General features: G+C 31.4%; 1 protein-coding gene and 1 non-coding gene across 2 annotated transcripts; both read left to right on the top strand.

Annotated features, from left to right (window-relative positions):
* The first annotated feature begins 6,742 nt into the window (after positions 1-6,742).
* Positions 6,743-13,236, top strand: LOC141666455 (bifunctional L-3-cyanoalanine synthase/cysteine synthase 1, mitochondrial). Its single transcript, XM_074472473.1, has 10 exons — positions 6,743-6,982; positions 11,100-11,209; positions 11,300-11,357; positions 11,446-11,709; positions 11,801-11,938; positions 12,107-12,158; positions 12,344-12,423; positions 12,508-12,567; positions 12,687-12,767; positions 12,866-13,236. Exons 1-10 carry the CDS (start codon positions 6,794-6,796, stop codon positions 12,962-12,964), a joined length of 1,131 nt encoding a protein of 376 aa, XP_074328574.1. The 5' UTR covers positions 6,743-6,793; the 3' UTR covers positions 12,965-13,236.
* Positions 13,237-13,662: 426 nt separating this feature from the next.
* Positions 13,663-13,749, top strand: TRNAY-GUA (transfer RNA tyrosine (anticodon GUA)). Its single transcript is given in 2 exon segments — positions 13,663-13,699; positions 13,714-13,749. It is a non-coding gene; the product is annotated as a tRNA-Tyr (tRNA).
* The last annotated feature ends 13,621 nt before the right edge of the window (positions 13,750-27,370 follow it).

Raw genomic sequence — 27,370 nt, 5'->3', positions numbered from 1 at the left:
ATGAAAGGAAAAACAATACCTCTACAATATTCAGTAATCACTATTATTCACTGATCACTGTGACAACAACTATAAAAAATATGTATTAATTCGAGCCTCGTTTTTTAATACTAACGATCAAATCATGTATGCGGTTAATTTTTTGAATGAATAAATAATGATTTCATTTCAAATAAGTAATGATTTTACAGGAGAGATTCTGAAATTTTACTCGTTTAGTTGTCAATTCTATCACTGTAACACTTGTTATCATAGCTTTCACATTTTATTTAAACTCATCTGTCTCGATCCTTATACTATTTGTGATCCCACATTGGTTTATAATTACCTTGCATATAAGTTAACTATGAAGGTCAAATGAACATATTAATACAAAAAGGTGTACCGGAAATTAGATGTGCATCATGAGAAAAATAAAATTGACATAACGATTGAGATGTAGAGCAAAACTATTAATTTATTATATTATGCGAGACATGTTTTTATGTAATAAAATTAAGTCACTTTGACAATTTCAAGATTTAGTTGACTTGTAATTTTATATATTTTGTAATGATGTTTATCGAGTCTGTAAAATTGTTAAGTAGGCTAAACTGGAGTATTTTTTTTAATAAACAGCCAACAATCTGGGAATAAATGTCTGAAAAAAAGATCGAACCTAATCGTGTTTTAGAATGAAGATAAAATGCTTGGTGAAAAATAATGTTGTGGGTTGAAAAATGTTCTAAGTAAAATGTCAAAACGTTACGGATGAAGTTATATCGGGAAGTCTATCGAGAAGTCAGATAAATTTGTAGAGAAGTCATTATACTTGTAGAGATGTCACTCTACTTGTAGATAAATTATTATACTTGTAGAGATGTCACTTTAATTGTAGAGAAGTCATAAATATATGTAGACAAGTGGAGATATCGACAAGTCAAAATTAGTATATGTAGAGAAGTGGAGATATCGACAAGTCAAAACATATATAGAGAAGTGAAGATATCGATAAGTCAAAACTATATATATAGAATTAGAGATATCGACAAGTCAAACTGCATATAGAGAATTGAAAACATCAACAAGTCATACTACATATAGAGAACTAGAGATATTGACAAGTCATAACTCTTGTAAAGGAGTGGAGAATTCGATAAGTCATTCTACATGTCGATATGAGACATCTCTATACAGTAATTAAATCTCGATAACAGCTCAAATTAAAGAATGCTATCAACCTAAAGATTCAAGATTATCAGTTAACAAACCGTTTCATCACTGAAATATAAAGTCTACATATGCAGTTTGAGGAGTGCAAGATCAAGGGTAAAGATGAACTTGATAAAGGAGGGTCACATACCTAAAAGAATATAAGGAGATTTGTTGCACTTAAAATGGATATAGAGAAAAAAAAACTTTAGAAAATATGTTAGTTCATTTTAGTGCAAGTTCTGTAAATTGTGCATGTTAATCTATAAAAAATGTCACTGGTCCTTAATTCAGAAGTAACAAAACATATTTAGAAATCTTATATTCTTTCAAAAGAAGTAGTTGAGTTTTTATTATTCAAGAACACGAATTTGTAGCACAGATAATTTAATTTTAATATAAATCAAGTGAGTTTTAATAATTATATTTATGTCTTTACAGTTATTTGATTACCACTACAACTACTTAGTCTGTTAAGTTCAAGTAGTCAAACACTGTTGTCTTGATCATTTTGAAAACACTTAGACGTAGTTTTTAAGTAAGAAAAATCAAAAAAACACATTCACCCCCTGTGCACTTCATACCTAACATATTACAATATCTCCAATATTAAAATGTTAAACGGCTGGTTGTTAATATTAAGTAAAAGTTTAGATTTAAGAGATTTGATATATAATTGAACATTTATATATCAATTTGATTATGGAAAATTATACCTACAATTTTTTGTGATTGAAAAATTATAGTATACTAAAAAAATTATATTTTTTAATTAGAGAATACAAGGTTTAGGTGCAATAACTTTTACCTATTTTCTAAAAATATGACATAAAGCGGACACTTGGGCTAGATGTAGAGATGCACAAAAAATCTGGGCCCGAAAATCTTGCCCGGTCAAAACCCGGCCCTTTCCCGGCCCGCGCTTAGGGCCTCGACGGCCTCTATATTTTTAGGCAAAGCCCGGCCCCGCCCGGTTAAAAGCCTGAGTTTCGGCCCGAGCCGATATTTTGGCCCGGCCCGATTGAAAGTCCGAAAAAACCCAGTTAAAATCTGATTATTCTAATATATTTTCTTATATATTTATGAATTTACATTTAATATAAATATAAATAATGCTTTAAACACATATATATTTACATATTCGTGATTAATAATATTATTTATATATTTTATTGCAGAATTAATGAAAAAAGATATAACAAGTACACTATATATATTTAGATAATATTGATAAAACATATTATTATCTAAACATATTTATTTTTAGTGGAACTTAAATGTTTTCAATGAAGTAATGTTTTCATAAAATATTTTATGCAAATTAATACATTTTTATGATGATCTATTTGCTAACATATGTAATTTTCAAAATCTCTAATAAAACTCGATCCGATTTAAATTAGGAAAAACTCCGGCCCGATCCGATCCAGCCCGAAAAAAGTCTGGTAAAGCCCGCCTCGAGGGCCCAACCGGGGGCTTTGACATTTCCGAAAAACCCGGCTCAGTCAAAGTCAAAACCCGAAAAACCAGGTCCGGTCAAAACTCGGGCTTTTTAAGGTCCGGTCAAAAACCGGCCCGATGGGTCTTTTGTGCATCTCTAACTAGATGTCACCAAAATTATTTAATTAATCATTTTCTAACAGTGAAGATGCTCTTAGACGTTTTAAAATACTCCCTATCAAACATGAAATTCCTGAATATTAACAGTACTCTAATACACCTTACTACTATAGAGCACAAATACTCTCTCTGTTCAATTTAATTATCTCTCAATTGTATAGTCTATATATACTAAAAACAGTAAAGTTTATACTCATTCCATCTCATTTTATTTGTTACATTTGACTTTGACCCAGTTAAATTGACTAAAATTTGACCGAAATTTATTAATATTTAATAATTAAATAAAATAAAAAATCACATTACCGGAAAGTAGATTTAATCTACTTTAATATATAATTTGTAGTTTTTAAAATAATATAAAAGTATTGATTATTTTTTATCAAAAATTGCTCAATTTGACTTCTATAAAAGGAAACGTGACAACTAAAATGGGATGAAGGGAGTAATACGTAAATTAACTACTATGCACTCACATTTACTATTTTCTTTCACTGCACCTACACCTATTTTATATATTAAATATTAATCGAAGATATCATTTTACCCAATTTTTTTTACTTTATTCACTAAATTACTTTTTTTTGTTATTATTTTTTGTGTCACATCTCATATGTATACAAATAAGTGGGACATAGGGTGTACTTTGCAACATATTTACGCAGTCTATCAACAAATTCTTAGAAGTTGTTACTACATATTCCATATGTTTATTTTTAATAGTTCGACACTCATTTTTAAGTATTTTGACCGCATAATTAAAATAATAATTTTTAAAATTAATTTTTTCCTAAATAAAAAAATATAACTTAAACCTTTATAAATTTTTTTTTGAAAAATGATATTTTTTACTATGCGATCAATACATTTTGAGATGTGCAGAAAAGTCAAGAAACAATTAAAATGAAATAGAGGGAATTGAAAATATTCTCAAATGACTCTCACTCATCAAACTCTATTAGGAAAGTAAATTAAATATATATTATATTGGGATATTTATTTTCCTATTAGCCCATGTTACACAAAAATTTCTATAATTTACAAGAGAATAATTTCCGAGAAAATTGTCAATAATATATTGACAATTCTGCATTTAAGAAGGATCTTGAAAACAATTTTTGGGCTCTAAAATCTCTTTTCTAACCATAAATATCGCGCAATAAATATGTAGATAATAAAACTTTAACATGGATGTATGAGTATCTTAAAAAAAAGTTATTTATTTATACGAAATATAATACATTCAAACATTAAATCCATTATTCTGAAAGTATCAAAATATTTTTATAGCATAGCAAGGTTAGGGATTTTCAAAATGAATCATAAATACTTTTTAAATAACACATATTACATTTTACTGCTTGGATTTATTTTAATACATACAAATCCATTATATTTAGCGGTGACCAAACAAACAATAACAATTATAACAACAATTTTCCTTTAAGGAATTATAATGTTTCTTTGAAATGTGGAGAATTACTCTTTTACCCAAATTTGCCTTTGAACAAACACAGCCATGAGTTGCAACATGCAGGACTGAGGATAAAGGGTTGTATCTTTGTTGACCCAACTTGGAGATATAATCCAATTTGGTTCTTTGCACCTTAAAAAGTTAAATGTTACTCCCTCTGTCCCAACCATTTCTTTATACTTTCCTTTTTGGGATGTCCCATTCAATTATTTATATTTCAAAATTTACCCAAAATAGTTAATGGGTCCCACCACTTTCCCACTTTTTATCCCTTTTCACACTACTTTTACTCCACTATCTCCCTTTTATATATTAAAAATCAATGGGTCCCACCACTTCACTCACTTTTATTCTTTTTTCCCTGCTTTATATATATTTTTTAGCCTCCGTGCCCAAACCAAACGTAAAGAATTGGTCGGGACCGAGTGAGTACACTATATAGTGTCGCAAAGACAATTTAATACTCCCTCCGTCCCACTCGATTATTTACATACTTTTATCTCGTGCTTGGTACACACTGTAAGACTACTATAAAATATAATTCTATAATTTTTTTTTAGAATTTTTTTTTTCTGTATAAAATTTTACATATTATGTTTTTATTTAAAAGAAAAAAATATTTAAAATTATTTAGGGAACCATATTTTACAGTAGCCTTAAAATGCGTGTCAATCCGCCGTGCCCTAACGTAAACAACCCATCGGGATTGAGGGAGTACTATGTCTCATTCCAATGTACCAATTGTTTTTTGACAAGACACTTCCAACCTAATAAAGTGTTGGTACAGTAGCAGCAGTGTCCTTTTTGCGGCAAGTCACGATGTTTAACTTCCGGGCATGCGTGTATGATAAATTATCAAAAAAGAAAAAAATATTGTTTTAATGCACCATGAGTTGTATATTTTATAACTTTTAGTCTAGAAAAATATCCCCAAGTACCTACTTATGTGAGTTATATGGGTACGTGATATATTTCTAATGATAAATTCTAATTTTTTAATGAAATTATGTAATTATAAAAATATGTCATATATTCACATTAAAAATATTTTTGTACTCACCTAAATAAGATGAGTACGTAATGAAATTTTAAAATTTCATAAAAGCATCGGTTTTAATAAGGTTTTTTTTTATTTCAGTTTTATGCATATTTATATTGTTATTTCTCCCGTAACTTGTGAGTAATTTGTAACGTGAGAAACGGAGGGAGTATCATATTTGTAAGTCGTTATTTAGCAAAAAAAAAAACTTGTAAGTCGTAACTAACGGTCGAAAAAATAATGTTACTACTCGTGCAACTCATTAGCGGGAAATGAAGAAACAATAGTTTTTCAAAATATTTTATTATTAAAAAATCTTCTTTATTATTTACCCTTTTTCGTATTTTAGAAGTTTTATAATTATCTTATTACGCACTAAATTGATTACCAACATTTGTTACGAATCGGATCATGCATCTGAAATTCCATTCAATATATTTATTATATTTTATATAAATCAATACACTTTTTTATATTCTCAATAGAGGTATAAACGAATCAAACCATTCGTAAACTACTCGAACTCGATTTGTAAAATATCCGAGTTCAGCTCAGTAATAATTGAGTCGAGCTCAAATTCCAGTTTTTCAAATTATTTACCGAGTTCAGCACAGTAATAATTGAGTTGAGCTCAAATTCCAGTTTTTCAAATTATTTACCGAGTCGAACCCAAACTTTAAATAACCTATCATATATCAAGTTTTTGTTAATATTTGGTAAAATCATTCGAGTTTTCGAGTCGAACTCGAACCTATCGATTTTTTACGAATCGAACTTAGAGCTTAAAATTAAATGCTCGATCGAATTCAAGCTTGAACCCGAATTTTTTTAATCGAATTTGAGCCGGAAATGGCAGTATTCGCCAGCTCAATTACATCCTTAATTCCGGACCGAAAAGAATACACTTTTTAGTCATTGTTCTGAAAATCCATGATTCAACCGATTAATCCTCAGTAAAGTACTTAACCGATTCAAATTTTGAAATCCGACTAATCCTTACAAATTTTCCTTTATTGGAGTATATATAATTATTTATTAAAATTAAAATACTATATTAATTTAAATATGAATAATTATGGAAATTATATTATATTAAATATATATTTGTTAATAAATAACTAATATAATTATAATAATATATTAAATATAATTTAATATTATAATACATCCGATTTTTACTCCGATTAATCCCCGATTTTCAATTAATCCTAAATTGACAACTTGACCGATCTTCCTCGATTTCTGATTTTTATAACACTGATTTTTACATTTGTTTGAATAAGAAAATACTATTTCAATTATCTTTTTATAGCAACAATATCCGCCATACACCATAACATGACGCGGGACCCATTAAATATCATATCTTTTCAATATTGTCCAAAGCCATCGACGTTCCCTCTGGCTATTTAAATGTGCCAGTCTTTGTTGTAAAACTCACCTTCATTTCAGTTTCTCAAGCTTCATCAATGGCGGCCATAACCAAGATTTTCAAGAAAAACAACTCTATAATACAACCCAGCTGGTACTATTGTAATTCTAGTATTGGCAGAAGCAAGCTTTTCTCAACAGAGCCATTGGTGGACTCCTTCACTCAAAGAATCAGAGATCTGCCTAAAGATCTTCCAAGCACTAAGATTAGAAGAGAAGTTTCACAGGTACTTCATTCTCTAACTTATGATTTGATATTCATTTATGTGATATGTACGCATAGTCTAATTCCCACCGGTGGTCTGGCTAATAGCGAGCAAGACTTGCCTAGGCCCTGACCCCAAAAATTTCCATGATATATGCATATTAGGGATTCATAAGTTGATTTCGACTAAGACCCCTCGAATTTCAGGACCGGTCCTACTAATTCCGTTCGAGAACCCTATTACAACAAGAACCGTAAAAATTCTCGTTCATTCATTGATTTCATCTATATGATATGTATGTATAGTCAAGAGTTCCTTTCCATTTTTTTACGTAAACGAGCCACCGGGATGGTATAAATCATTTCCTTAAACATATGATCTATCGTACATAATCTTCCATCTTAAGTTCATATCTCATTGGTTCTTTCTAAACCAATCAATTTGAGTACAGTTCACAAGTGAAATGTCCATGAATTGTGTGTATTATGTTATGTCAAGGAGGTCATATTTTTTTTTAAAGTAGATATATTTATCTCCTTTTTCGGGTTTCTTGTAGAAAAGGAACAATATATCACTTTTAATGCAATATTTAGAGATACAAAATTTTTTCCTTAATAAATAAGAATATTGTATTCGATTTTAATAAATTATACTCCCTCCGTCCCTAAAAACGTTTCCTATTTGTGTTGAATACATTTGTCAATGCACATTTTTTATTGTTAATATGTTTAATTTCGTATTAGTATTAAATATAAAAATTTAACTATATTAAAGTATTCATAAATACGAAATTAAACAAGATCACTCATGACTATATTTGATTTTATAGATTAGACGTAAATTAATAATCAATCGTTTACCATAAACAGTGTAACAAGTCAAAATGAGAAATGTAATATGAGACGGAAGGAGTAGTCCTACAAATATAAATTATACAATTGAGGTTAAATATCTAGATTCTTGACGAAGGAGGGGACAAGGGAATGGTCCGAGTCACATCACATGTGACAAGTAACAATCATATATTTTACGTATATGTTATTGATTGGATTATTAGTTATCCTCGAGTTAAGGAGACCTAGAGATTAGGCAATTACGTGAAAGTAAAAAAAAATTATTGAATAAACTGCGGAAGGCAGGAAGTTTACATAATTTGCTTCTAAAGAATGGAGAGTTTACATAATTTAGAATTAACAGGAAAAGATCACGTGTGGTTGTTGTGTACTACTCCCCCGGTCCGTATGGGGCCTATCGGGACTGGAACTCGACACGTATTTTAACACTACTTTAAAATATGATTTTATTTTTTATTTTAATTATTTTTTTTTCTTTTAAATAAAAAATTTGATGTTTACCGTTTAATTTAATTTAGTAGAAGAGAATTTTAAATATAAATTATAAAGATATACTTTACATTCATTTTAGAATGTGTGTCAAATATTTACTCCTCTGTCCTCTTAGAAAGTATATATTGGGGGACGGGAAGCCGGCACGCATTTTAACGCTCATTTATAACATACTTATATAAATTATTTTAATTTATTTTTTCTTCTGAATAAAAACTTGATATTTGAAGTTTAATACAGAAAAAAATTTGAAAATAAATTATGGAAGTGTGTTTTTTTATTCACCTTAAAATGTGTGTCGAACATTAATAAAAAACTGTATACAATTAAATGGGACAGAAGAAGTATGTGTCAAATATCAAAAGGAAAATTGTATAAAATGAATGAGACAGACGAAGTTATTTTCCCGTAAATACTTTTGTTTAGTGGTTTCATTTTGTCTGTTTTAATTATTGATTTTTTCTTATGATGATGAGAATTGAACTTTAGGAGCACTTTTATCATTACGAGCAGACTAGTACTAGCAGCCTCTTTGATTAAATGGCTTAACAGTAGTGTGTGTTGCTTGACCAAATATCTTGGAAAATTTATTCTTCTGGGACCTTCTATATTCTCCCGGAAACTTCTGAATGGTACTTTCTCTGTCCCATTGAATTCTATACGTTACTTTTCGGCACGCTTTTCAATGCTCATTTAAAATATAATTCCACAATATTTTTTTTTAAAAAAAAATTTCTGAAAAAAAGTTTCATGTTTAAACTTTTATTCAAAAAAAAATTTTTTGAAAAAAACATTACGGAACTATATTTTATAGAGACCTCGAAATACGTGCAAATAGTAAACGTATAGAAATCAACGAGACAGAGGGAGTATTTGTCTTGCTCCCTTTAACCGAATCGAGAATTCCCTTTTTTTATATAATACAATAACTGTGCGAGTGTATTTAGCTTGCAAAAAACCAATTTTAGGCTCTGTTATAAAAATCAGCTGATTTTTCAAAAATCGTCGATAAATCGTTCAAAAATCGGTCATAAATATTAGTCCGATTTGACAGATTTCCGATAAATGGTCGATAAATTATCCGATTTTTTAAAATCACCCGATAAATCGCAAATCGATACCTTAACCGAATAATCCCGATTTCCGAAATCTGTAACACTGATTTTATGTTGAAAAGTATTTAAATAAATTGATTGTTTTTATTATTACAAAATCGAGAATTCAAATCTCAAGAAAAATGAACACGGTACTAGAATCAATGCTGACTCGTAAGGTCATCCAATCAAGTCTTGTTAAAAAATTTGAACTGGAAGCAGGATCAGCCTCTTCTTACTCGAACTTTAACTGCTGGACTTAATAAAACTATTGTAAATTAATTCTCGTAATTTAAATGGGATTGCTGGCCGTGAGCATGAACTCGGGAGACATCCCAAGTGTAGTATACGAGTATTTTTGTAAATAAAGGGGGTCATATTTATATCACAAATTTGCCCTTAAAATATTACGGTATAAAATGTAGTAATCTCATGTAATTTGTTCGAGAACACCCTGATGCCCGATTTTCTCAAAATACTCCCTCTGTCCCCCTCAATTCTTTACATTGAGAGACGGGGCTCGGCATGCACTTTAATGCTCTTATTAAATGTAGTTGCATAATTTTTTTTAAAAAAAATTTCTTCAAAATAAAAATATAATGTTTAAACTTTTATAAAAAAAAGAAAATTCTAAAAATAAATTACAGAGATATATTTTATAATTGCCTTAAAATACGTGTCGAGCATGTGAAAAAAACTGTAAAGAAATGAGAGAGACGTATGGAGTACTATTTATCTATATCTATAGTCTTGAAAATATTTGGGGATGGATGTCACTATTGCTAATTGCCCCAAAATGAGTGTCTCTTGACTTCTCCGTAGAGACATATATATTTTTTTGCTAAATAAAATATTTAATAGAACTGAAAGAATTATTTTTTTGTTATAACTTACTTTTAAAGATTTTAACAAGGTCTATAATTTTACCTTTTTTTAAAAAAATGAATATCAATTTATTTCCCAATTCCCACCTTGTCTTTGACAAGGTTCTTAAGACTTATTCCGGGTAAGAGAGCGGGAGAAATACTATTGTATCAAGATATCATTGGTTATTCAGCCTGTTTAAGATTTAAAGAGAAATTGGTTATATGTTAAGATTTAGACTTAATAACCTTTCGGCCAGTCCCAAAACTTGCCAAAAGTACGAAGTCATACCTTTTAACGCCTGTAGGATTAGGTATCGTTCATTTTAGTCCTTTTCGGCCATAAAATGACATATCAGCCAATATCGCCCATACATTTTTACCCTTTGATATTGACCGATATGTTATTTTATCGCCGAAATGGGCTAAAAGAAACGATACATAATACTACAGGGGTTAAAAGGTATGAATTCATACTTTTGGGACTGATAGCGATAACGGCCCAAAGGTCGTTAAGCCTAAGATTTACTATGATGTTGAAGTGTCACTTAAATTAGGCTTTGGCCATTTGGTATCAACTTGATCGCATGTTTTTTTGATGTAAACAAAAATGTTGATAGCAAAATATTAAACATTTTGTTTTGAATCTTCGAAGTTTGAACTCTTGTTATCGAATGAAAGGGGCATCAGCTAGTATAGTATAATGTCACAAGATTATTTGTTTTGTTTCTCATTTACATTAATTTTAAAATAACAGAGCTTAAAAATGATGTGAGTCAGTTGATGTTCTGCATTACAAGCATAACTGATGATTTTTATTTTCAATCAATTTCAGCTTATTGGGAAAACACCTCTTGTCTATCTCAATAAAGTTACTGAAGGATGTGGAGCTTATATCGCGGTGAAACAAGAGATGATGCAACCAACCTCAAGCATCAAAGACAGGTATTCTTCTCGTAAATGTACCTGTTTAGTCCCGTCTTTCTCAACTAAGGATGATGCCATACTATGTAAGATTGTTCTTTGTTGTTGCAGACCGGCTTTTGCCATGATTAACGATGCTGAGAAGAAGAATCTAATTACACCGGGGAAGGTAAATAAGATATGTTAGTAGTACTATTTTACTCTGCTTGATGTTAAAACTGTGGTCTAAAATTTAACAACATTGTGTTTTATTGTAGACTGTATTAATCGAACCCACGTCAGGAAATATGGGGATCAGTATGGCCTTTATGGCTGCTATGAAAGGTTACAAGATGGTCTTGACAATGCCCTCGTACACAAGTTTAGAGAGAAGGGTGTGTATGAAAGCTTTTGGAGCTGATCTAATCCTCACTGACCCAGCCAAGGGAATGGGAGGAACTGTTAAAAAAGCGTATGATCTTTTGGAGAATACACCAGATGGTTTCATGCTTCAGCAGTTTTCAAATCCTGCCAATACCCAGGTCTAAATCAATTCAATCTTCTAATTTCGATGCACAGAAGTGCATACTTTTAAGTTTTATCTAATGTAATTTAATTGCCTTCAAATAACAGATTCATTTTGAGACTACCGGTCCAGAGATATGGGAGGATACTAATGGGAACGTTGACATTTTTGTGATGGGAATTGGAAGTGGAGGCACGGTCACGGGGGTGGGACAATATCTTAAGTCTCAGAACCCTAATGTAAAGGTGATGACTCTGAAATCTCCTAGTGGATCTCCTACTTTGATGTTCATTGTTTTTAAAGAGTTTTGGTTGCTATCTTCTAGACTCTCTTTTGTTTACCTGATGCCGATCTACAATTTATCTCGACTTATAGTATAGATACTGAAAATGGCATATGTTTGTCTCATCTAGATTTACGGGGTTGAGCCTACTGAAAGCAATGTACTAAATGGTGGCAAGCCAGGTAACATATAATGGTGGTATATATATAGTTAACTATAATTCTTACTACTCACTCACACATAGGGAATTAGGGATCCATGAGATGATAATTTTCAAGTGTTGCAGATAGTTGGTTGCCTTTTTCCCTTTTCTATCTCCCTCTTTATTTATATGTTTATAAATCTAGTTAAACTGCTTCATATGTAGGTCCTCATTGGATTACTGGTAACGGGGTTGGATTCAAACCTGATATACTCGACATGGATTTGATGGACGAAGTGCTCATGGTACAATAAGTTCTTTGCAGAGCTGGTTGTTTGACACACATAATTACGTAAAGTAGTAGCACTGAACATACTCTTGTGTCGTAGGTTTCTAGTCAAGATGCTGTTGATATGGCAAGGAAATTGGCACTCAAAGAGGGGTTGATGGTAATGTTTTAACTCTAAAGATTTATCAAGCTTTAGTATCTCTTGCCTTTATATAACACTTCATCACCTCCAAGTTTCATTATAACTTAGCAATGTGTTGTAATTCTGATTCTCTTTAGGTTGGTATATCATCTGGAGCTAACACAGTTGCGGCACTTGATCTTGCCAAGAGGCCAGAGAACAAGGGAAAGCTTATTGTGGTATGAAAGACATAAAAATTAAGTTCCGTTTGTTCCAAGTTATGACATGAAAGAATCTCTGCATTCAGTTAATTCATCGTCTGTTTTAAACATTGCAGACAATCCATCCTAGTTTCGGGGAACGTTACTTGTCATCTGTTCTGTTTCAAGAGATCAGGCAAGAGGCTGAGAACATGCAGCCTGTTTCAGTTGATTAAACAGTACATGTCTTCTATATCACATATCTGATCCGGAAGTTTTCTGCTGCTATCTGGCAGTCATGCTCTCGGAAGAAAATTGCTGTCTTTCTATGGTCTTCCATGTCATCAAAGTTCGTGATCATTGAAAATGTATCAATCAGCAGTTCTTAGTTCTTGTAGGATGAAACTTCTGTTTCTGTTTGAACATTTTCTTGTTTTTGCATTAATTCATGTACTTGAATTTGCAAGCTACAATAATCTCTTAATGAATCGAAATTTTATTACCTGTTTCTTCTGTTCTTGCTCTGCATATTTTATACTATTTAACAATGTTTCAACAGATCTTTTTACTCTGCACTCTGTCTGACCTTGGATATTTCACAACATAGTTATGTAACTACTCCCAGTTTCACAGCAGTGTCATTCGAGATGATACATGTGATTCTGAGAATTTTTGATAAATTCCCGAAACCGAACCAGAAATCAATATCCAGCTCACAAAATACAAAATTCCTTTCATGTGACATGACGTAACTTGAAAAAACGAGGTTGAGAATGAATTTTTTTTACTCATACTTAGTACTAAAATTTAAATTAAAAGGAAGAAGCAGACACCAGTTTATTTACTTATCCAATGCTTACTACAGTTGTGTGAATGTGTGGGAGGGGGAGGAGTTAACTAGTTAAATATTTAATCATAACAAAATTATCACAAACCGACCTTAGCTCAGTTGGTAGAGCGGAGGACTGTAGTTGTTGAAACAGAAATCCTTAGGTCGCTGGTTCGAATCCGGCAGGTCGGATTTTTTTTTTTTTTTTTTTTTTGGTTTTTTTTTTGGTCTAAGGTATGAATAACTGTTCAAAGTCTTTTATAACTAAACTACTATCATTTCTGTTTTAATGGTTAACTAAACTACCCGAAAAATTATCAGTTAACATTTTTGTTTGGTACATTTTTTGTTTTTTTTTATTTTGGTCTAAGGCATGAATAACTGTTCAAAGTCTTTTATAACTAAACTACTATTATTTCTGTTTTAATGGTTAACTAAACTGCCCGAAAAATTATCAGTTAACATTTTTGTTTGGTACATTTTTTGTTTTTTTATTTTGGTCTAACGCATGAATAAATGTTCAAAGTCTTTTATAACTAAACTACTATCATTTCTGTTTTAATGGTTAACTAAACTGCCCGAAAAATTATCAGTTAACATTTTTGTTTGGTAAAATTATCCATGTTAACGACTATATGGTCTTTCACAAAAAAAAATAAGATGGAGAAGAAACCCGGTGCGGGTTATTATTTTCATTTACTTATTAATATTTTTTAGACGAATAAAAAAGAATAGGACTAAATTGTACGTGTCACCCTCTTATTAAAAGAATTTTTCTTTCATTTTCTGGCGCGGGTTTTTATTTTCATTTACTTGTTTATATTTTTTAGACGAATAAAAAGAATAGGACTAAATTGTATGTGTCACCCTCTTATTAAAAGAATTTTTCTTTCATTTTCTAGTTATTTATTAAACTCTACCAATTTTTTATGTTCATACTTTTTCAATTTTTTTTTGCTAAAACTGGTCATTTATAATTTTTTTCTCTTTAATATTATATTATTAAAAACAATCAAGTTACAAATATGCGGAGTGAACGGACAACAAGCTGTGCCGCGAGAACATGTGGAATTGCAAAACTTAATCATAGAAACATGTATTCAGCGGACCATGTTGTCGTTACATTCTTATTCATGACCTTTTATACTTTTTTCAAAACTTAAACTTTATCGGACGCCAAAAATTCAAATATATCAAAAATATACGAAATAAAATAGTGGTGATCATGTTTGGTAACTTTTACTTCAGCGGTCTTAGTTGTCGTGTGATCAACTATAATAGACACACCATTAACAAATCATTAAGCGAGAAAACTCTTATAAGATCAATACAAGTATGTTTTTCAACTTTTCAGTAATATATCAAAAGGGATAAGAAAGTACACATGTGCCTCTTTTTTGGTGGAATCCCTGTTCTCCAAAAAATATCATACAACACATCTGTGACCATGTCATAACGATACTTAATAACCTGGTCATTTTTACAGTGAAAAGCATGTCTTCCAAATATGTACATGCGAGATAAACATAAAGGGCAGTGTTCATCTTGAGATCATAAGTCTATAGCACAAAATCATCTTATACTCAATTGACGTCATATGTTGTCTTATACATGAGTCGCCAGTAGAAAAGTCAAACAAAGTATGTAGGTTTTTTATTTTTCTTAATTTATTTCAAGTCATTTTTTACTTATATTACCATATGTTCATATTTCAATATTTCAAATAATACATATTTACATTGATTTTTTAAAATATGTATAATATGTAACGCCCCCAAATCTGGGGTTAGAGAATTTGGTCGTCACACTGAAATCTCAATCCAAAATAACGAGTTTAATAATAAACAATCATTACCAGTTGAAACATAAAATTTTCGACCCCAAACTAAACCGAGATCTTTTTAGGTTACAGTTCTAAAAATAAGATTTTCAAATTTTATAAATATTTTTTCTTTCTCTTGACCCTCTTTTTCAACAATTTTCAGACTCAAAACTTAACCCACTAAAATAACTTCAAAAATAAGTATATTAGATGCAATAACACAACCAATATATATATAACAACTTTATACAATAATACCCACCCTAATTCCTTGAACCATGAATCAACCATCTTAATAATTGCATTCTTCTCTTTTCTTTCCAACAACGCGGTTAAACCTCGCAAGTTATTCCTCACTGGAATGTTAAATTTAAAACAGATAAGTATGAGCGAAAAAAATACTCATCAAGTATATAATCTCATAACAAACAATTAAAATAATAGAACATGTAACTCAATATGAACTAACAAAAAGAATCTGAATCGTAAAGCATGTATCAACAAACTGATTGAAATTCAAAAACCGAATTAACCATTTTAACCTTTCGGAATAGATTATCAATAAATTAGATTATAGCCATCAAGATGTTGTGTTGCCACCATTGATCAGTTGTGAATCAACACCAATATGCATATCCAAAATAGTATGTCGTAATATATATACACGTTGCATCGGTGCCACAGTCTCTTACGCAACCATGCAATCTAGAAAATAAGAATTCAGTATAATTGAAATTCTTATTCAACAACAAACACATAAACTATATTCTCATTAATCATGAATAACAAAAAAAATAACTTTCATATCAAACAGTGTATCTCACTGTCCAATAAACAACAAAAGAATCATTATTTTAGAAACAGTCTATATATTCGGATTCTAGCAGAATAATTACTAGAAGTGTATCTCAGTATGTATCATAAAAAGTTGTATTGAAACAAGAGTGCAATTCAATTATAACAACTCGTATATTTGTAATTATTAATGTGTAAGTATTGAATAATTAAATAAATAAAATAAGTTATGGTTCTGTCAGCTGAGTTTTGTATTGAATAATGGTTGTATGTGTTCCTTGGTATTCGAAGTATTGTTTGTGCGATTAATTGTCGAGTCGTATTGGATATTTTTATTTTTAAAAGTGATTTTATTGAGAATTTATTTTCATAAATATTGAAATTTCCTCTAAAATTATTTTTGTTGTTTATAATTTATTTAATTATTTTTAGGAATTTATAGAATTTAGAAATCAATATTCCACTGATTATTAATCCCTGGATGATTTTCTGATTGTATTTTTAGCGTAAATTCAGTATTAAATTCCGGAATATTTTAAATATTATAAAATTCATATTTTATTAAGTTTGGAATATTTCGAGAATTTTAAGAACGAGGTTTTGTGAGAAGCCCATAATTCTAGGTTTTCAATCCACCTGGGAAGCACTAAAATGTACCAAGATTTGAAGCATAACTTTTGGTGGCCAGGAATGAAAAAGGAAATAGCAGATTGGGTTAGTAAATGTCACATTTGCCAAACAATAAAGGCAGAACATCAAAGACCAAGTGGATTGTTACAACCTTTGGAGATTTCACAGTGGAAATGAGAAGAAATTGCAATGGATTTTGTAGTAGGACTACCAAAGACGAATTCGAACCATGACGCTATTTGGGTTATTATTGATAGATTGACGAAGTCTGCACATTTCATCCCAATCAATGAGAAGTACTCTTTGGATAAACTAGTCAAGCTGTATTTGGATGAAATTGTGACCAAGCATGGAGTCCCTGTTTCAATTGTGTCTGATCGGGATCTGAGGTTTAACTCGAGGTTTTGGACAAAATTTCAGGAATGTTTGGGCACCAAGCTAAAGATGAGTACCTCTTACCATCCCCAAACAGATGGTCAAAGTGAAAGGACAATTCAGACAATATAAGATATGTTGAGAGTGTGTGCTTTGGATTTTAAAGGAAACTGGGATGATCACCTGCCGTTAATTGAGTTTTCCTATAATAATAGTTATCATGCCAACATAGGAATGCTACCTTACGAAGCCTTGTATGGACGCAAGTGTAGGTCCCCACTTTATTGGGATGAAGTGGGAGAAAGGAAGTTGTTAGGTCCTGAGTTAGTCCAGCAAACCAAGGACGCAGTTGTATTGATTCGAAAAAGGTTGGAAGCAGCTTAGAATAGACAGAGAAAGAATGCGGACTTGCATCGAAAGGACATGGATATAGAAATAGGATCATTGGTATTGTTGAAAGTGTCACCTTGGAAAGGGTTGGTTAGATTTGGACAGAAAGGCAAGCTGAGTCCCAGGTATATCGGACCGTTTGAGGTATTGAGAAAGGTGGGTAAAGTTGCCTATGAGTTGGCGCTGCCGCCGCAACTGCAACATATCCACAATGTGTTCCACGTATCTATCTTGAAGCGCTATATCCCTGATTCCAACCAAGTCATTGAGTATGAACCAATCGAACTTTAGTCAGATTTGTCCTACGTGGAACGGCCGATCCAGATCCTATACCGCAAAGAGCGAGTCCTTAAAAATAAGTCTATTCCTATAGTTAAATTACTTTGGAGAAATCCTCGAGTAGAAGAATCTACTTGGGATTTAGAGTCAGATATGTTTGACAAATATCCTCACTTGTTTAATTAGTTAAGATTCTGAGGACAGAATCTTTTTAAGGGGGAAGGTTATAACGACTCGTATATTTGTAATTATTAATGTGTAAGTATTGAATAATTAAATAAATAAAATAAGTTATGGTTCTATCAGCTGAGTGTTGTATTGGATAATGTTTGTATGTGTTACGTGGTATTCGAAGTATTGTTTGTGCGATTAATTGTCGAGTTGTATTGGATATTTTTATTTTTAAAAGTGATTTAATTGAGAATTTATTTTCATAAATATTGGAATTTCCTCTAAAAAATTTGTTTTTGCTTTATAATTTATTTAACTATTTTTAGGAATTTATAAAATTTAGAAATCAATATTTCACTGATTATTTATCTCTGGATGATTTTCTGATTGTATTTTAGCGTAAATTCAGTATTAAAATCCAGATATTTCAAAAATTATGAAATTCATATTTTATTAAGTTTGGAATATTTCAAGAATTTTAATATTATTTTGGAAATTTTTCTGCTTTTATTCACCCGCACTTTTGTTCGTTAAATTGTAAAATGCGGGTCGGTTGCGCGTTCCAAAAATGATTTAAAATTTTTTAAATTTTTATATTATTTATTTTAAATTATTCCGAGATTTTTAAAACTATTTTCGTGAATTGTCGGATTATTTTTACCCGTAAATTATTCGTTATATTGATACATTTCGGTGCGAATTCAGATTTTCCGGAGTAATTAAATCAGATAAGTACTATTTTTTTTCTTTCCTTCTTATCTCCTTCATGTGCAATCTCTCTCTCTCACCTCGTGCGTCTCCCTCGCAGTCTCTCTCTCGGGAATCTCTCTCTCTCTCTCTCACTCTCTCTCTCATTTTCTCTTATCTCTCCACTCTCTCTTTTCCTCTCCCTCCCCGTTCCCCTGTTCTTTTCTCCCGTTCAAATTGTCGCCGCCTCTTTATTTTTTTCCGGTGAGGTTCTGGTTGTGTGTGCTTGTGACACGTGCTTACATATATGTGTATATACTAGTGTATATATGTGTGTGTGTGTATTGGTGTGTGTACTGTGTTGTGTGTGTTATGTGTGTGTGGTGGTGCCGCCGTATAGCCGCCCTGTGTTTCTTGCTTACCCCAGTCTGTCATGTTCTGTATTTGATTCGCGATGTTTGTGCGCGTGTTTACACGCGTTGGTTTTTGGAAAATTTTTATTGATTTAATTATTTTATTTTCTGCAGAAAAATGATTTAATTAAATTCATGAAATAAATAATTACTTGAAATGGAAATTATTATCAATTAATCGGTAAAATCCGCGTAGGACGCCCGATATAAACGGGAACCAACGAATTTTACCGCCATCAGCGGTGGACGGTGATGAATATTTCTGAGTCCTACAAATAAAAACATAAAATATTAATAATAATAATTAATAATTCGAATTAGATCGGTGATTGGGAATATAATTTATGAATTATTGTTGTGATTTAGCGTCGATTATGTTTCGACGGGTAGGCCGATAAATAGAGGAAACGCTGCCTGATTTTCGAGAAAATTAATTCCGGAAATACGGGAACGTACCCTGTAATTATCTGAAACGTCGAACGAATATATATAAGTACTTTATACGAAATCTGATTGCGTATCGTGGTGAAATATTTTGTTAAAAAAATACCCAATAACCCTAATTTTTAAAAAAATGACGGGTATACGTATTTTGTGAAAATGAATACCGAACCGACTTTCTAGGACGTGAACTCTAATTGATATGTGTATTACAATAATGCGTATGTTACGAGTCGGGTTTTGTTAACGTACGGGTAGATTGTTAGCGAGGATATGTCAAGCATATTCGGTCGTCTAATTTAGGGTATTTCGGTTCTCTAGGTTCCAGTCGAAATCCCGAGCATTCCGGTTGGTGCAATGCCATCCAGTAATAGTTGTTAAAAGCGTATTGAGGCAAGTACCCCTAACCATATCTTTTATGGTTCAGTAATATATGAATAAATTTTGATTAAAATTTTGTACTAGAACATAACGTTTTAAGTTACGTATGCCCTGTGTTTCAAAATGTTCTGTTAGCTTATGTTTTGGGGAGAAAGTAACTTCTGAAAATGTCTATCTCTAAATTGTGAATAAATTGAAAAGGTTTCAGGAAAGTGTGTTGCGATATAACTATTTTGAAAAGAGATAGGTATAAGTGGTTTGGAAACTGGATAAAATAGATCAAATAACTGGAAGAGTGTGCGCAAGGGCCCGTAACGGCCAGGAAGATGGCGTAAGAGGCTAAGTTGGTTGCGCACCCTATTTAAACCACTTAGTCCAGCGTGACAGAGACCTAGCTAGTCTTTGAGTTCCAGAACAAATTTTATGGGATGGCAGATGGAGTCGTCCGATGATGATAGCCTGATCAGTTGTCTCATTATTGATCATCCAATATACATATATTTGAGCGAGATTTCGTGGTTCCCGTAACGGAACAAATAATTTTGGGTCCCCGTAGCGGGACAAATGGTTTTGTGGTTCCTGTAATGGAACAAATGATTTGGAAATGAAAATAGCATGCTAAAATTGGACTCTGGTATTTGCACAACACACGACTGATGCTATGATTTTACAAAGCAAAATAGTTATTGATATTGTTGCGTAAAATACTGATATGCAAGTGTGCACAATCGCAAATAAGTAATATAGTAGTAAATACCAGATATCGATCCTCAAGGACTGTCTATTTGTATTAATCGCTAGTAATATCTAACAATTCAGTTATCGAACACAAGAATTGATTTTGGGATTTTTCTAGTTAAACTAATTAATATCTAATTTAACTAACAAATAATATACTAGCAAAGAGAGTTGGATGTTCAAATACGAGAAGTCGAGTCAAGATAATTACTTCCCCCTAATATGTTCATGTTGGTAATAAAGCAGTGTAATACTACAGCAAGATCACGGCTCATTAGCTAGAATTCAATGGTCATAGGTTCCTCTCGAAATCACTACGATATAATTCCTATAAAATAAACTAACATATGTCTATGCCAATTTACTCTTCAGAATTTATTTAAGCACCAATTCACAAAGTTATGCATGGTCACAATATATGTCTATACCGTAACAATATTATAATCAAAAGATATAAGCATGCACCATTCAAGTATTTTGTCTATTAACTATAACCTTCTCAGTATTATAATTAATTTGTTAACCTACTAGAGTTGATCAGACAATAGCAAGTATAGATCATGATATCCACTTGAATGAATAAACTGTAAACCGCATATAGTAATTCTTATCAAAATACCAACAATCTCATACTAGGGTTCCATAAAAATCCTAACTCATATAAATTTAGTTCATAATAAAAGTATCAAAATAATCCCAAGATAACCAACACATGTTCATAAGAAGAGATATAAAAAGATAAGAGAAAATAAAGCCAATTGAATGTCTCCAATGGCTGAATTCTTCTCCGTTGATGGCTTCTTCTCCTCCTCCCTTGTACGGCTCTTTGTCTCTTGCCTCCTCCCTATTTGGTCTGGTCTAATCTAATAATATATCTAATAAAAGTCTTTTTTTTATGAATTAATACAAACACAAAGAGATTTCCCAATTAGAATTGAATTCCAAGAAAAGAATTTCGTGGTTGACTTCTGGGCTCTGATTCTGGGCTGATTCGGCTGGATTATAAATTCAAGATCAATTCTAAATTGAAAATCTTCTCATAAGCTTTCCATGGGATGTTGAATCATCAGAATCGGACTTCTAGAACTCCAGATATGGCCCAAACAGTGTAGACTGCGCAGCTGGCCCATAAAATTCGATTTTTAATCAATTTAAACTCCAATTCTGATTTTGTAAACTCCAAGCTTTCCTTTATTATATCTCCTTGATACCTACAATAAAATATTAATATTTATTAAATAAAAATCCAAATCAATGCAAAATAACCAAAATATAGGGACAATATTAAGATAAAATACACGCTCATCAGATATCCAGTTTATACCCGTTTTACTTATTTTTATAAATGAGTTATGATTGTTGTTCCTATAACTATTTATCATAAACTTTTTTACTTGTTATTCATATAGTGGTACTGCTGAGCGATTGATCGCTCAAACTTGCAAATGTTTTGTATATTCATATATTGCAGATGCATAGGAGACCCTTATGTCATAGGCAGGGCCAGATTCCAGTTCCTCCGGTATCGAGCTCCTTTGAGATTGTTGTGTCAGACCAGGTGTGGTTTGTGAGTTGCTCTAGAAAGTTAGATGTGTCAGGTCATTTTTAAATAAGTTGGTTTGTATTAATTGTGTAATCTAAATCATACTTGAACCTGGAAAAGATCTTGTGAAGGGGTTGTGTTTATATTAAAATAAGAATGAGTTAGTTGTATTATAATTGTGATTTGATGTGTTAGTGACGTCAACTCCTGACCCGGGGTTGAGGTCGTCACACCAATTGTCAAAATATCGAAGTCAATGGTAAAAATACTTGTATTTGGTCCTTATAAGTCATGCACACTCGAACTAACTTAATTTTCATATTTATGCCTCATAACATCACTAGCTTGTATTCCAATGATTCTTTGATATGTCGCTCATGCGGTTGTTACAAACTTGATTTACAACATAGTCCAACTTTACTCTTGATTTCAACCTCCTGTCTTGATCGTCTCGAACGACCCACATCTATAATTAGAAGATAATATTTTAATAGACTACACGATAATTACTCAACGAGACACTCGTCTTAAAACTCACCGAGTCCACTCATACGATAACCCACACATAATAAATTAATTATACACAAGAATCTTGACCCACATTGGCACGTAACTCAAATAGAATGTAAGCACATAATTCACATATCACATAACTTGTTTCATCAAACGGTTCGGTTCTGTGTGTTTAAAACTGAAATCAGGTCAAAATACGACTTAAAGAAAAGATCGGCCCGTTAAAAAGTTTGGAAAATATTCACCCCTTGTTTATAAAAGAACTTTGAGTTTAAAACTATTTTTAAAAGACTCGGGGTATTTTTTCGTTCCAACGAAACTTATTTCGTTCCAACGGAATTTATTTCGTTTAAATTGGATAAACATGTTAATTGTGATCGAATTGTTACAAATAATTTGACTATTAAATTAATTTTCAAATTATATAATTCGATGAAAATTACTAAGCGAAGATAATAGTTTAAACCTAAAATAAATACTTTATTACGAGATTTTTTTTTCAAAATAACATATTTGTACAACGGACTTAACCTGGGGTTACAACCCCTCAAAATCATTCTCAAACAATACCATCCAACTATATTATAATAAAATTAATATCTTTAAAGCAAACGACAATTTATATTCACGCATATAATCTCGCCGGAAACGAAGAACACGACCACGGAAACCAAAATTCTGGACCAACAATGACTCTTTCAACAACTTATAAGAATTTTGAAATTAACATATATATACCCCCAACATGCTATAAAATACCTAAATACAAAAGCATAATCTCGAAAATCTTACACCAATATAAATTCTGGTCACCCCAAGAGGTTTTCTGATATCCAAAAAATATTCCCAAAAAAATCCGAAATCAATACTTATACATAAGTACACGTCGAATCACCGCATGAGATGCTCAAAATCATCAAACTCCTTTTTTCTAGTCTGAAGATTAACTAAAATGAAAGATCCTTCTAGAAATTTTATTTCTCAAAAGTTTGCAATACTTATATGTATATGTAGATTTCAAAAAGTTGATCATTTATACAAGTAGCTGATGAAATTTGGATAAACAGGTTGCGAGTTATGAATTTTTAAAGGTAAGAATTATATAGATATACACGGGAGGAAGAGAGTAGAAAGATAGAAGGGTGGCGAATCCCTTCTCGTGCTACCCATATTTTCCATTCATTTCCCATACTACTTATGTTACTATTTAACTTTCCAATCTACCCATCTTTTCATTCTCTATCCTATGGTTCACCTCCTTTTTAAGTTCTTTTTTTATTTGTATAATTTTATTCGACCAGCTAGTGTAACTCATTTCACATTTTTATTTTTTTATTTGTAAATTGCATAATTTTAAATTTCTCTAAAATTAAAATATATAATATATTAGAATAAAAATATGTGTCCATATTTAAAAATTTAAATTACATAATATTTTTAAAATGCATCCCATAAACATTAAACCAAAATACATTATATAGAAAATAAAATACATCACAAAATAAATTAAAATACGATCATTTATATACATCAAATAACAATGACGATATTGAGGGCATCGGGAACTACGTCTTGTATGCTCTTCTTGTCCGCATTGTCCACAAACTATCACTTTTTCGAGGGTTGTCTATTTCTGTCAAAATACGTGAGCTTCGTCCCATTTATCCACGCTTATTTTTTTCCTTCTTTGCGGCTTCATCGACAATAAGAACCCTGTACATCTCCTTTAATTATTTGAATCAGATCCCATTGCAACTAATAACTTCCCATTGTATTTTTTTTAAAAGGTGTCGTCGATGCTGTTAACAGTTCGGGCATGCTGCCATCCGTCAATCATTGGCTTGAATACCCACTAAACACGTTTGCACACATATATATTGGGTTTTGTAATATCAACTTCAACATCACTTACAGCAACTGTGCCTGGATTAAAATGCAATAAAGCACTAAGAAACGTAGAAAGTTTATTATAAAAAGTCATTCAATCACCGTAAAACATCTGATATTGTCTTTTGCTTTTCGTTCCACGCTTTCTTATAAGTAACATTATAGTTGTACATGGATGCGATTTGACCCATGATGTTATTGACTTTCGGACATCGACACTAGGTGACCTGCTTCACATAAACATAGAACAGGTATTAATAATGTAATATAAAGTTAACACAAATCTAAGTATAAAAAGTTAATTATTATACTTATTTGTTGTTTAATTACATTCGCAATCATCCTAGATGTGAGCTGCTTGTCATCTGTTTGAAGTATCTTCAAAACACAGTTATGTTTATTTGGTAGTTTAGTGATAACGAAAAGACCTGATCGCTTTAATTTCATGACCCGAATTCTCAATGGACAATCTTCCACAACAAATTTTGGATCGTATCCCGTTGTATTACTTTTTATAACATGCTAATTCCTAGAGTTTTTTTATGTGACTTGCTTTTATAACATTTACTGCATTTTTCTTAGCTGCAAAATTTTGACCTTTAAAAAAATCATTATCAAGTGGATTAACGTTTGAACAGTTACCCGATGAGATCTAATTTCTTCAGTTACAAATTACGGAGCAGTTAAAATATGTTCATTATCATTGTCGGTACTATGATCTGAATCATCTTCCTCCTCATTGTCTATTTCATCGCCATCAGGTTCATCTGTTTTCGACTTATAATGATTGTCTTGATCATCATCAACACCACTTAAATTTTATATTGCACTTGATCTTGCGATTTCATCAAGAAGGAAAGAGTTATCCATCTGTTTGAACAAACAATTAACAATTATTAGTGATAAGCACATTAAACTTACAAAAAGAGAAATTTAAAAAGGTAACTGATAAGTTTGAGTCATTTTACAATTTCGGTGAAAGCTATTATGGAGTGATTTCATACAAGAAATAATAATTTGAAGTGACAACACACTCAAAAGCTAAAAATAATTTATTTAAAAAGTTAAAATTGATAGCACACTGAAAAGTTTAAGTTAACACCTCACTTGAAAAGTTAGATTTAACAATTCACTACAAGTTGCTGTAATTATGATAATTTAATATTAAAAAAATTATATGTAATTTTTTTAATTACAAATAAAATTATATTAAAATATTTTTAATTTACTTCAATGATAATATATTGTTGATAATTTAATTAGGTGAATTTTAATTAAAAAATTAATTAAGTTTTTTTAATATAAAATAATAAATTAAAAGAATAAAATTTAGTAGAAGAAAAATTAAAAGAAGCAAAGATAATACAAAAAATTGTTAATTAGAAAGGAGTGCAAGACCCGCATAACAACATAATAATTTTCAAGGTTTGTATTTATTTGAATAAAAAAATGAATAAAAATACGCTGTGAACATGTAGCGGAGGAGGGAGAATAGGAAAGATGGGTAGATTGGGAGGTTGAATGAAAACGTGGGTTGTTTGGAAAAACAAAAAATAAAAGTGGGTAGTACATGAAGAGGATTCGAAGGATGGCAGAGCAGCTCACTAAATGAAGGGGGTTGAACAATCACATAAAACTAGCATAATAACCCGTGCGAGGCACAAGTTATTTTCTAGAGTTTTTTTATGCATCATGTAATTATAATGTTTACAAAGCAACTCCAACAATATCCTTATATAGGTTCTTGAGTCAAATTTTGAAGAAATGGAGATAAAATTTCTCTCCAACAAACTCCATGTCCCACTCTACAATATTGGGAGCTTGTTAGATATATTTGAGATGTCATGTCTAATATGTTTCATGTTTAGTTTTCAGATCTTGACTAACAGGAAATATCAGGACTTACTGAAATCAGGACTTACTGGAAGTCATAACATAATATCAGGACTTAAGGTCATATCAGAACTTAAGTACGGGAGGACTTACAGTTAAGGAAGGAAGCTGATTTGCGGTAGAAGATCGAGACTAAAACAAAGGTAGATATGCATGGAAAGAGTTAGAGGACTGAAAGACTTGTAGAACATATCTGATTGATATATTTTAGGAGACAGAATTATATTCCATATCAATTAGAATATATCTTATAACTGTGTAGTATTTAAACACAGCTTAGGGTTTACACTATATGTGTTATCATTATCGAGAAGATTATACATTGTAACCTAGCAGCTCTTAGTGATATTTGTTCATCACTGAGAGAGAACAACAGTTCTTATTGTAACAGAGTTAATTCAATATACTTGATCTTTGTTACATACTTGTGTTAAATCGATTTGATTGTGTAAAATACTGTATTCAACCCCCTTCTACAGTGTTGTGTGACCTAATGAGTGGTATCAGAGCTATTCTGTTAACACACATACAGTAAAGATCCAAACAATCATGTCTGAAGAAACACAAACTCCAACCAAGCCCACCAAAACTCAAGAAACTCAAAACACCCAAACTCATAGTCGATATGAGACTATTAGGGTTCCCATACTGAGACCTTCTGAGTATCCCATATGGAAAGTGAAGATGACTATGTTTCTGGAAGCTACAGATCCAGAATACCTTGACAGAATTAATGAAGGACCACATATGCCTACCAAGCTCTCTGTTGTAGTTGTTGATCAACCAGAAAAGACCATACCCAAGGAGAAAAGTGAGTATACAGCTGAAGATATCTCATCTATTTCCAAGGATGCA

The sequence above is a fragment of the Apium graveolens genome, chromosome 6 (genome assembly GCF_009905375.1).
Source record: "Apium graveolens cultivar Ventura chromosome 6, ASM990537v1, whole genome shotgun sequence".
NCBI classification, from domain to species: domain Eukaryota; kingdom Viridiplantae; phylum Streptophyta; class Magnoliopsida; order Apiales; family Apiaceae; genus Apium; species Apium graveolens.
Note: the sequence above shows the minus strand (reverse complement) of the source record. Positions and strands in the feature narration are given on the sequence as shown.